This window comes from Carica papaya, chromosome 7 (genome assembly GCF_054855325.1).
Source record: "Carica papaya isolate Zhongbai chromosome 7, ASM5485532v1, whole genome shotgun sequence".
In the NCBI taxonomy this organism is placed as follows: Eukaryota; Viridiplantae; Streptophyta; class Magnoliopsida; order Brassicales; family Caricaceae; genus Carica; species Carica papaya.
The window spans coordinates 11,377,820-11,390,929 of NC_142315.1; the positions used below are offsets into that span (position 1 = coordinate 11,377,820).

At 34.9% G+C, this 13,110-nt stretch overlaps 1 protein-coding gene across 1 annotated transcript; it reads left to right on the forward strand.

Annotated features, from left to right (window-relative positions):
* The first annotated feature begins 764 nt into the window (after positions 1 to 764).
* On the forward strand, positions 765 to 2,067 carry LOC110824919 (SAUR-like auxin-responsive protein family). Its single transcript, XM_022055406.2, has 2 exons — positions 765 to 1,238; positions 1,763 to 2,067. The coding sequence occupies exon 1, from the start codon at positions 850 to 852 to the stop codon at positions 1,225 to 1,227; it is 378 nt and encodes a 125-aa protein (XP_021911098.1). The 5' UTR covers positions 765 to 849; the 3' UTR covers positions 1,228 to 1,238; positions 1,763 to 2,067.
* The last annotated feature ends 11,043 nt before the right edge of the window (positions 2,068 to 13,110 follow it).

The window sequence follows — 13,110 nt, forward strand, 5'->3', positions numbered from 1 at the left end:
AATTTAAAAATTAACTAATTGGTTTTATATATATATATATATATATATTTTACAAAACTAATATTTTGTATTGTTAGATTTTTTGAATTAAAAAAAGTCATAATAGATAAGAGACCCAACATAATCTTTTTGATTTTTAAAGAAATTTAACCCACCATTACAATATTAAAATTTAGGGTAAATTAGTACTTTAATTTTTGAGTTATCAATTATTCTAAAATTAAAATTTGTTATCATTTAATTCATAAATTTAGAATATTATTTTTAAATAAATAATTTATGAAAGCAGAAAACTTATTTTCGTATTACTTGAACACAAAAAGAAATATAATAATTTTATTTTATAACAAAATTTAAAAAATTCATAAAAAAATTTAAAAAATTCTTCTGTAATGCTTGTTATTTTTATTTGAATCATTAAATAAAATAATTAACTGTTTTTATTAAATTTAAGTAAAATCTTATTAAAAATAAGATATAAGTGAAAAATAAAAATTCTCTCATTTTAAATAAAAAGGAAGCGTAATTTCCTAAACTGCAAGTAATGCAGTTTAAAAAGAGAGCGTAGAGGGGCAATTTCGTTAATACCATGAAAAATGAGACCTTTTGTTAAAATGGGTTAACGACAAACCTAAAAGGGTGCAGGAATTAGTTACTACCCCCAATTCTTGTCACCATTATCCTCTGCAAGACCAGCGTGGACCCGACTCATACCTACGTATTTACCATTTTACCCTTACACTTCCCCCCTTTATAAACGAACCTTCCCTTCCCTTTCTCGGCCCCCAAACACACCAACCTCCTCTCCCGCAAAACTCGCCTCCACTTTTCTTCACCCTCCAATCAAGTATGGCCAAAGGAGGCAGCAAGCTAACAAAACTCAAATCAGTTCTTAAGAAACTAAACTCATTCAACAGCAAGTTGCAGCAAAGCCGCTCCACCGTAACCGCCTTAGGCGCCACCTCCGATGATCAGTACTCACCGGTCCACTCCGGCGATCTCCATCCCGTCTACGTCGGCAAGTCCCGCCGGCGCTACCTCGTCAGCTCCGATATCGTTGATCATCCGGTGTTCCGAGAGTTGGCTGGAAGGTCCGCCGACTCCAACGACGAAACTATCAATGTATCGTGCGAAGTTGTGCTGTTCGAGCATTTGCTCTGGATGCTCGAGAATGCCGATCCCTATACCGAGTCGCTGGAGGAACTCGTGGAGTTCTACGCCTGTTGACCTCACCTCCGGTAGGGACATGTGCATTAATTTGCATTGTACGCATTTTCAATTTTAGCCGGGAAAAGAAAGGAAGAGAAGATGATGGATCACACAGGAAAATATAAGTGTGAGGTTGATGATTAATTAAAGGGATGTAAATGGTGTTAATTAGGGTTAATAATGTGATTAGGCAAGAAATGTAAAAGATGGAGAGGTTAGTAGAGAAATTATTAGAAGTCTTGTTGTGATAACGAGCATTCAAGGGAAATTCAGACTGGCTACTCTCTCGGCCGGGCGACAATATTGCCGTTTGTAGTAAATTTGTACTTTCAGTTCATCCATTTTCATATAAATACTTATTTACTTGTAGAAACCTTTTTACTCTTTTAAACTTCTCTGTTTCTTGTATGCCCTGCGCTGGTGAGAAAACCCAAAAAGCTTTATTATATACAAAGATTTCTTTTTACAAAATAAAAAAGGAGGTTCTGATTTGATTTAGTAATAAATTAGAGAGATATATTTTGATTTTGACAAGGTACATAATGGATTGCAGAGAGGGTGATAAACATAAACAGAAAGAAAGATTGCAGCAAATGGGAGGTGTGGGTCCACCATCTTTTATGTTTGTCACGAAGATCTTTTCCAAGTGAAGTACAGTTTGTAAAGTTGATCCAATCCCCCAACTTTTTACATTTTACCAATGTAATTAATTATTTCTGCCATTTCCATTGAGCATGAGTTTCAAACTCAATGGATTTTTTCTAAACCCCAACTTTTTCATTTTAGTACCTGTAAATCACTTCAAGGCTTGTTTAAATTTTAGCTGGGATTAAAAAAATTAGATTGAATTGAATTAAATATTGTTTCCAAATCTAGAGGATAAAAAATCTGGGTTCAAACTTGGATTGCTTTTATGTTTTATCTGATTCCTTATCTACATTGAAAATAAAAATAAAAATCTTAATTATGAACTGATATTTAATAAAATATTAATTCATTAGTAACGTATTTGATGGGTAATTACAATTTACAATTTACAATTTTAACTCTATCAATTATTTTCCGTTAAATATAATAATTTGTTAGTGAAAAAGAAAATGGTTCAATTAAGTTTAGACTAAACTGAAAATTAAAAAAAAAAAAAAAAACTAAATAGATATAGACTGAAACATAACAAAACTGATTTTTAATCTGATTTTCGATTCAATCTATTATCAAATGAAAACTTAATAATTTATAGGGTTCCATAACTTAGCAAGTTTCCCTAGAACTATGTTAACCCTTCTGCTACAACTGTAACTTTCTCCGTAACAAATTGAAGTTCTATTCTTTTTTTTTTTTCCAACTCAATATACTTTTTATTGTTGTCAAAGAAAAACAAAAAGTCAAAACAGAATATTAAAAGATGGTAAATTTAAAGTTGTGACATTTTATTAGTGAACTACCCTTTTTTTTTTTTTTTTAGTATAAAGCACCTAAGACGAACTCAATTCAAACCTGAAATACAAAGAATATATGGAAGACCCCATAAAGTAGTTAAAGAATAAAAATTCCAGTACTAATTATTGGGTAGGTTTTGTTTGGTACATGAAATTAAAAAAAGAATGTTGGAACTAAAAAGGAGTATTTATATAGAGGAATTTATTATATAATCTGTACTTAATTTGTAACGGCCCGGATGCGTTCCCGCGTGCGAGGATGGTTTGGATCCATTTCCTCCTCAGACGCGATCGGATGGTCGCGATTAAATACGATGAACGGTTCAAATTTATTTCTTATTTAAACGCGATCGTATGGTCTAGATCAAATCGCGATAAACGGTCTAAATTCATTTTTTCTTTAAACACAATCTGACAATTGAGATCAAATGCGATGAACAGTCCAAATTTAAGAAAGATGAGTATAAATATCTCATTTCACACTGAATCCAAATACTAGTTGCCGATCTCCCGCCGGCGAAAAAGAACCTGTCGTCGGAGAAAGGAGTTGACCGACGCCCACCCACTGCACCGAAGCCACCTCCGACTGTAAAAAAAGGTAAAAATTCTTCTATTCGCTCGGAATTTGATTTTGAACACCCCCATAGCTAAATCAGAGCAAAAGAAACGACAGATGAGCTGAAAACTGCGGGTAAAACCTAGCGACAGTGCCGCAAAAAAAAAAACAAAAAATTACCTCCGATGAGCCCCTTCCCGTTTTCCATTTCATACAATTTTTTCACTATTGTGTTCTCTATTCTGTTTTCTACAGGTTGATCGAAGAAAAAGGCCTAGCCGTAAAGGTGAGTCAGCGGAACCACCATACTGAAAAATTCTGCCGCCAGTAAGTTTTTGTTTTTCAATTTTTTTCGACCAACCGAATCCCCTTAATGTATTTTCTCACAGGGATGGATATAAAACCAGCCGAAACCAGCCAAAAATTGCCAGTCTGAGTCAAACCGCTGTTGTGAGTGGCTGTACCGTCGCAAAAGCACGGCGGTACCGTAGCAAAAGCACGGCGGCACCGCCGTGCTAGAATTCTGAAATTGGTCAAAAAAGATTTTTAACACCGATATAGAGTTTTTTTGAGGTATTTTTAAGTACGTGAAACTAGTTTTAACCTCTGCAGAATAATTTAGGAAAACCGGGGACCGCTAGTAGGCGTAACTGAAAGTTCAGTGTTTCGGACATCAATTTGGGTAAGAATCCTTCACCTTATTCACTGTTATAGAATTGAAGTCTAATTATAAATAATACGGTATTTTTGCGTAATTTAGAAAACTTTGATAATTAATTACATGTTACTAATGGAGCCGAAACCGGTTATTTATTATTGTTTGTCCTGTTTTAATTGATTGTTTAATTTTACAGTTTTAAACGCATGATGATACACTGAAATTGGTAAGATGACTCAGTTGTGTTTCCTTGATACATATATTGCTTGTCTTGCGTGATTTATAGTTAAATTGTGAAACTGAAAATTAAATATAAATGAAAAATTGTTTGATTAAGTGAATTAATGAAACAATTGTCTTATTGGATATCCTGAGAGATGGTGGACGAACCAGGTACATAAGAAATCCTAAAGTGAACGTTATTTCATACCGGGCAGGGTATCGAAGAATAATATTTTTGGCACTCATACTGGACGGAGTATGGGGACAGCCCGACTCACCATCATATCAGACGGGGTATTGAGGGATGATACCTTTGGCGCTCATACCGGACGGGGTATTGAGGGATGATACTTTTGGTGCTCATACTAGACGGGGTATGGAAACGACCGATTAGTTGACAAGTTTTGTTGTGGGTTCACTCATGATGGGACATCCCTATGGACCTCCAGGGATACCATTAAGCAATAAAAGAGAAAGTTATTGTTCTGCCTAATTGAATATGAGATTATGATATTATTTGTGTTATTGCCTCTATAGATCAGTTTTGAAAATCTCGCTACGGTAAGTATGCAATAAATGATTTTATTTATGATAAATGAATTTACTTAATTTAAGAGCTCAATTAGTTGTTTTTATAATTTTTACTAACCTTCATTTCTGTATCATTGAGTAGTGTGATATTCTTACTATGCTAGTATAACTCACCCTTTCATTAACCATTTCAAATCAAGAGGACCAAGATCCAGATCCCAATCAACAAGAGAGTTGTTAATAGTTCACCATCAGGACTTCCTTCAAAGGCTAGTGAAGGTCGTTCTAGGATACCTAATTGTTTACTTTTCATTTATTTCTTGACTTTTTGCTTGTTCTGTTAGAAATGTCGTTCTCATAACCCTATTGGGTATTTTAAATTATTGTGTAAGGAATGTAAACTCTAACTCTATTATTTCGCTTCTGCATTCAATTTATAATTTATTCCCTTTTAAGTTCTGGACCATTATAGTTGGTATCAGAGTTGTGTTTCTTGGAACCATTATTTACACAAAAATCTTAGGAAACATAAAAGAAAAATGAATTATTACTCAATCTTTACTTGTGAAATGCAGGTATAGGTAGATGAGGACAGGAAGACCCCCACTAAACGAACAGCCTGGGAGGATTTGCTTCGAGAGGATGTTGACCGACTATTTGAAATGCTGGAGAGACTCATCACTGCCCAGCAGGCCCGGAAGGTGATGAGTCTTTTCTGTTTTCCGTTTCGTGCAATTTTTCCACCATTGTGTTCACTATTTTTTTTTTCTACAGGTTGATCGAAGAAAAATGTCCAGCTGCGAAGGTGAGTCGACGGAGCTACCGCACTGAAAAATTATGCCGTCGGTAAGTTTTCGTTTTTTGACTTTTTTCGGTCAACCAAGGCTCCTTAACATGTTTTCTTACAAGAATGTATATAAAGCCACCCAAAATTGGTCAAAACTGGCTAAAACGGCAAGTTCAAGGCAAACCACCATTGCGAGCGACAGTGCCGTCGTCGGAGCACGGCGGTGCCACCGTGCTGGAATTCTAAAATTAGTCAAAAAAAAGTTTTTAACAATAATTTTGGATTTTTTGAGGTATTTTTAGATACGTGAAGCGTGTTTTAACCTCCACAGAAAAATTCAAAAAATTGAGGACCGTCAGTAGACGCAACTGAAAGTTCAGTCTTTCGGACATTGATTTGGATAAGAATCTCTCACCTTATTTCTTGTTATGAAATTGAAGTCTAATTATAAATAATACAGTATTTTGCATAATTTATAAAACTTCAATAATTAATTACAGGTTATTAATGAAGTCAGAACTAGTTATTTATTACTATTTATTCTGTTTTAACTTATTATTTAATTTTATAGTTTTAAATGCATGATAATACACTGAAATTGTAAGATGACTCAGTTGTATTTTCTTGATGCATGTATTGTTTGTCTTGCGTGATTTACCGTTAAATTGTGAAATTGAAAATTAAATGTAAATGAAAAATTGCTTGGTTAAGTGAATTAATGAAACAGTTGTCTTATTGGATATCTTAGTAGATGATGGACGGACCAAGTACATAGAAAATCTTACCGTGAACGTTTTCTCATACCAGACGGGGTATCAAGGAATGATATTTTTGGTGCTCATACCGGACAGGGTATGACGGTTCAACTCACCTCATACCGGACGAGATATTGAGGGATAGTACATTTGGCGTTCATATTGAACGGGGTATGGGGACGACTCGATTCATCTTTATACCAGACGGGGTATTGAGAGATGGTACTTTTGGCGCTCATATTGGACAAGGTATGGGGACAGCTCGATTCACCCTCATACCGGACGAGGTATTGAGGGATAGTACTTTTGGTGCTCATACCAGATGGGGTATGAGGACGTCCGGTTAGTTGATATGTTTTGTTATGGGTTTACGTGTGGTGGGACATCCCTATGGACCCTCAGGGATACCAGTAAACAATAAAAGAGAAAGTTGTTGTTCTGAATAATTGAATATGAGATTATAATGTTGTTTTATAGGTTGGTTTTCAAAATCTTGCTACGTTAAGTATGCAATAAATAATTTTATTTATGATAAAATGAATTTACTTAATTTAAGAGCTCAATTAGTTATTTTTATGATTTTTACCAAATTTCGTTTCTATATCGGTGAGTAGTGTGATATTTTTTACTGCGTTAGTGTAGCTCACCATTTTATTAACCATTTCAGATCAAGAGAATCGAGATCTAGATACCGATCAATAAAGGGGTTGTAAATAGTTCACCACTCGAACTCCCTTTAAAGAACAGTGAAAGTTGTCTTAAGATATCTAATTCTTTACTTTTTATTTATTTCTTGATTTTTCGCTTATTTGTTTAGAAGAGTTATTCCTGTAACCCTATTGGGTAATCTAAATTATTGTGTAAGGAATGTAAACGCTAATTTTATTATTTCGCTTCTGTATTCAATTTATAATTTATTTCATTTCAAGTTTTAGACCATTACATAATTAGTATCATATATAAACATATTAATATATGATAAGACTTAAAAGTGATACAAATATAAAATAATCACTAAATTACCGACAAATGTTTGCCATCAATTCTTAATTTTAAGGCTCATATTCTTCAATCATAAGAATTTAATTCTCATATTTCAAAAGTATATTTTACATACTTTAAAAATAATAAACTATATTTTATATTATAAATTAATTAAGAATTGAATAAAAGCTAATTAATGAAATCCAGATATAATACATTAGTGTACTCAACTTGGGCAGAAGAATACTTGACAAGTGATAAATAAATATATCATGTCGTTGCAGACACTACGGGGTCCTCCCTTTTATTCTCAACTCCATAATTGGGTTTCAGTCAGACAATTTTGTCTACCAATCAACCTTGACTGACGTTGTGATTAACATAATAATGTATGTATATATATATATATAATCATATACCAAATCAAACATTTTATCTTTAAATGGGTATTATTAAAGCTAGTCTGCATAGCTGGAATTGTTGTATTTGTAAGAAGTAAATAGGATTTTAAAAAAGCAAAGTTTACATTAATTGGGAAGTCAACAAATTTAATTAGATTTTTGAGTAATAATTAACTGGAAATAAGAATATAGAGAAGGGTAATGTAATGATTAGGTTGTTGGGATAAGGATATATATATATATATATATAAAATCCCCCACGCTTAACTTTTTTGTTGGTTTCGGTTAGGCACGACTTTTGATTTGAAGTGTGTGTTTAGACTTTTAATTTAAGTGGAAGACGCGAAATTTCTTAATTAAACGCCTTAGCGCCTATCTGTAACGCGTTGTCAACCTGCCTTTCTATTTTTATTTTTTTTAAAAAAATATGTATATATATATATAAATTATTTCTAAGGTTAGTATCCTACCGAGGTGTAAATTGTTTCGCACAAATTGAAAAATTGTAAATTATTAGTTTTGTTTAGTTTAATTCTTTATCTTTCAAATTTTAGTTAGAAATTGAATCAAAATCTTTAAGTTGATTGAAGTTTATTTTGAAATTTTTTTTAAACCAACTTATATAGTGAACTATTAAATAAATAAAATTAATTTTTTATATGCCCTAATATTTAAATGTATATATAGTTACTTTATTCTAAATTTTCTTACAGCAGTAAGGAAACTCAAACCATCGGCTTCACACTGCAAACCCGCGCTTATTGCACCTGTTCAACAAAATAAAAAACCTAGGCCGATGACTCAAGCTCCTTCTCAGATTCCAACAATAGCACGCAGTAGGACTTGCCAACACAACACTGTGGTAAGGATCATGGAGACTGACCTTGTTATCACCTCAACAATACTTGACGTATATATGAGAGTGCCCAACATTTCGCGAGGAAGTGCCTAAAAAATTAAAACCAGACAAGACCTCCTATCTAGGGCATGACTTACAACTTCACTCAGCAAGATTCAGAAGCCAATCCAGATGTGATACAGAGTACGTATATTATCTGTAATAATCTTGCATATATTTTGATTAATACTAGTGCCTCACATTCATTCATTTCACATGCTTTTGCATCAAATTTGAATGTATTACCGGAAAGATTTGATTCTGTGTTGTTTGTGTCTACTCTTGGGAGTAGGACACTATTGGGAGATGTTATATATAGAGACTGTATCCTAGATATAGAAGATAGAAAATTGAGTGTGGATCTAATAAAAATTGACACGGGAGACTTTAATGTAATTCTAGGAATGAACTGGTTAGCGGCGTATCATGCCACCATAGATTGTTTTTATAAGAAACTTGTATTCAACCATGCTAATAAAAAGTCATTCACAAATTAATAAAATTATTTAAACATTATTCCCTCATGATAATTTTTCCTATTATCAAGTACTTTAACTTAGCTATTTTCTCTAACTAGGTAAACCTAAGAAAGAAATTTGTATTCAAGAAATTATGGTAGTCCGAAACTTTCTGGATGTGTTCCCAGATGAACTACCTGAATTACCAGTGGACAGAGAATTTGAATTCACCATAAATTTTTAGTTAGACACCCAGCCTATTTTGATTGCCCCTTAATGCATGAGTCGTGTTGAGATGGAGGAGTTCAGGAAATAGATAAATGAATTACAGGATAGTGGATTCATCCGACATAGTGTGTTCCCTTGGCGTGCTGGAGTCACATTTGTAAGGAAGGGAGATAGGAGATTGAGGTTATGTATTAACTATAGAGGTCTGAACAGTGTCACGATCAAGAACAAGTAACCCATCTCCAATATCCATGACTTTTTTGATCAGTTAGAGGGTGTCCAGATCTTCTCCGAAATAGATCTATATTCAGGTTACGATCAGGTAAAGATTAAGGTAGAAGACATTCCCAAAATAACCTTTTGAACCAGGTACAGACACTATGAGTTCCTGGTCATACTATTTGGACTAATCAACGCACCAGCCATCTTCATGGATTTGATGAATAAGGTTTTTAGACAATTCATATATTTGTTCGTCATTGTATTCATCGATAATATCCTGATCTATTAAAAAAGTAAAGAGGAACACGCTCACCATCTGACTCAGATTTTGCAGGTTATCAGAAAAAAGAAGTTGTATACAAAGCTAAGTAAGTGTGGATTCTCGAGTAGACTACATTCCTAAGGCACATCATATTAAGGGATGAAGTGTTAGTGAACCCTTAAAAAGTTGAGGCAGTGCTCGGTTGGAAAAAATTAATCTCAGTCAAGGAGATTCGTAGCTTTCTGGGATTGACAGGTTCTTACCGCAGGTTTGTGGACGGATTTTCTAGTCTAACTGCTCCTTTGACTCGACTCACAAAGAAGAACGTCAAATTCGAGTGGAACGAGGTATGTGAAAGGAGTTTTTCAGAGGTAAAGAAGCGGTTGACTACCGCACCTGTGTTAGCCTTGTTGAGCGGGATAGGTAGATATACAGTTTATAGTAATACCTTATACCTGGGGTTGGATTGTATTCTGATGCAGCATGGAAAGGTCATAGCCTATGGGTCCAGGCAGTTGAAGAATCATGAGAAAAACTACCCCACCCATGACTTAGAACTTACCGCGATTATTCACGCCTTGAAGACTTAGCACCATTACTTATATGGGGAGATCTTTTAGATCTATACGGACCATAAGAGCTTGAAATACATATTCACTGAAAAGGATTTCAACATGTGTCCGAGAAGATGGATAGAACTTCTCAAGAACTATAATTGTAACATCTTGTATCATCCGGGTAAGTGCAACGTGGTAGCTGATGCACTTAGCAAAAAAAGTGCAGGTACATTAGCTCACTTGATAGTTTCAGAATGTAAGGTAATAGGGGCCACACAACATGTACAACTTCAAGACTTGAAGAGAGTCATATATTTGGCCCACCTGACCGTTCAACCTGTGTTGATATGAAGAATAAAAGAAACCCAATCAGCCGATTCCACCCTAGCAGCTCTCAAGAAAGATACAGAATAGGGAGTTAATTTAAAATTTTGAGTCTCTACCAATGATTTGCTTAGATTTCAGGCAAGGTGTATATTCCAGGTGATAGTGAGCTAAAAAGGGACATCGTGACAGAGTCCCATAACTCAAAGTTTGCCATACATCCCGAAAGCACTAAGATGTATCAAAGTATGCAACCTCGATTTTGGTGGAACGGGATGAAAAGAGATGTGGCTGACTTTATTTCCAAGTGTCTGGTATGTTAGCAAGTCAAGCCAGTACATCAATGCCCAGACGAGTTACTTCAGCCATTACTAATTCTGGAGTGGAAGTGAGAATATATCACAATGGATTTTGTGAGAGGATTGCCTAGGGCACGCTCAGAACATGATGCCATTTGGGTAATTATTGACCAGCTCACCAAGTCTTCCCACTTCTTGGTCATCAAGACGACCGACCTCTTGGACAAGTTAGCAAGAATGTATGTCCGGAAGATAATCAGATTACATAGAGTGCTAGTGACACTAGTGTCCGATAAGAACCCCAAGTTCACTTTTCGGTTCTGGTCTAGTTTTCAGCAAGTAATGAGAACGAAATTGTCTCTTAGTACTGCATTCCACCCTCAGACCAATGGACAATCACAAAGGACAATTCGCACACTGGAAGATATGCTCCAAGCTTGTGTTCCTGACTTCGGAGGGACATTGAGATGATCATTTTCTCATAATAGAGTTCACCTACAATAACAGCTACCAAGTAAGTATTTGCATGGCTCCGTACGAGGCGTTGTATGGTCATCCATACAGATTGTCGATCTGTTGGGAAGAAGTAGGTGATAGAAATTTGCTCAGCACAGATCTTGTAGAGGAGACTACAGCTAAAATAGTTAGATCAAGAAGAACATTCAGACGGTTCAAAGCAAGAAGAAGAGTTATACAGATACTCGGAGGAGGGATTTGGAATTTGAGAAAAGTGATCAAGTGTTCCTTAATGTCATTCATTTCAAGAAAATCAGTAGGTTTGGTACGAGGAAGAAGCTAAATCCTTGATTTATTGAGCCATTTGAAATCTTAGACAGAATTAGCACCGCTGCCTATAAACCAACGCTACCTCCAAAACTATTTAGTGTCCATAATATATTACATGTGTCCATACTACGCAAGTACAATCCGGACAGCTATCATGTCTTGGCCCATGAGCCATTTTCACTCCAGGAGGATCTGTCATACGAGGAGATACCGGTCAGTATTGTGGACCGAAAGAGCAGAGTACTCCGAGCTGTGAAATTAAGGTTCTATCGCAGAATCACACATAGGGAGAGGCCACATAGGAGCTAAAATTAGATTTTAGGGCCCAGTATCCCCAATTATTTGATTGAGTGAGAAAGAGATAAATTTGGAGGACCAAATTTCTTTTAAGAGAGAGGGGGAAGAGTTGTAATAGCCTTAATTAATTTTAAAAAAATTAAAATTAATGTAAAAAATTTAATTTTTTAATATATGAATTTTTATTTAATATAAAAAATTAAGAAATAATAAGTGGAGGATGAAATTAAAAATAATTTTGGAAAAAAGGGTTGAAAATTTGGGTTTTGAGGGTGTTTTTGAAAGAAAAACTAAAAACTGGAGATTAAAACGTAATTTAAGAAAAATATACTACGTAGGGCCGCCCAGTCAACATTCCCGACGAACCGGAGCGTGCCGCATGGAAAGGTACGCTGATGCGGTGCCACGCGGGAGGCCACACTAGCGATCCGTGTGCCCTCGATAGGACGATTCAGATTTGTTCATGCGCGCGTGGACGGTCCGAATTTATTTCCTCATCAAGCGCGATCGGATGGTCGCGATTAAACGTGATGAAGGGTTTATATTTATTCCCTCTTTAAATGCAATCGTACGGTGTAGATTAAATCGCGATGAATGGTGCAGATTCATTTTCTAACTTTGTCCTCAAAGTTCACGTAGCTAAATTTTTCGTGCAAATGTGTAGTAGCCTCCTCCATGGTGGATTTAATTTATGTATTTGCAACGTTTAAATACCTTGCCCCATCCATACTTCATAGAAAAAAATAAAAAAAAAATACCACATCCTCACAAAACTTGAGAATGCTGGTGAAAGACCATCCACCCTCAACTCTTTAAGAATATTATTTATGGTTCAATATTTTGTATTTTTTTTTATAATCTAATTCATTCTAAAATATATTTGCATATAGAAGATGGATGCTAGATCAACACCATGTGAGCACATAGTGAGAAGATCAAACATCATAAAAATTTCCAACCAAATCTACATTCATACTTTGTCTTCCACGCGTTCTGCTTCCCTTCCTTCCCATACTTTTTTTTTTTGCTTTTCTGGTCCTCTCTAATATCACCATTCTCCAACCCTATATATTTTTCTTATTATCCAATTCATGGCAGCAAATGAACTTACACCCCTATCTTAATATTCAAATCCATTGCTTCTACATTTCAGGAAAGCCATCATTGTTTTCTCTCACCAAATTCTCGAATGGGATAATTCTGCCATCTTTATAGCAGTGTTTATGAAGGTGAATGT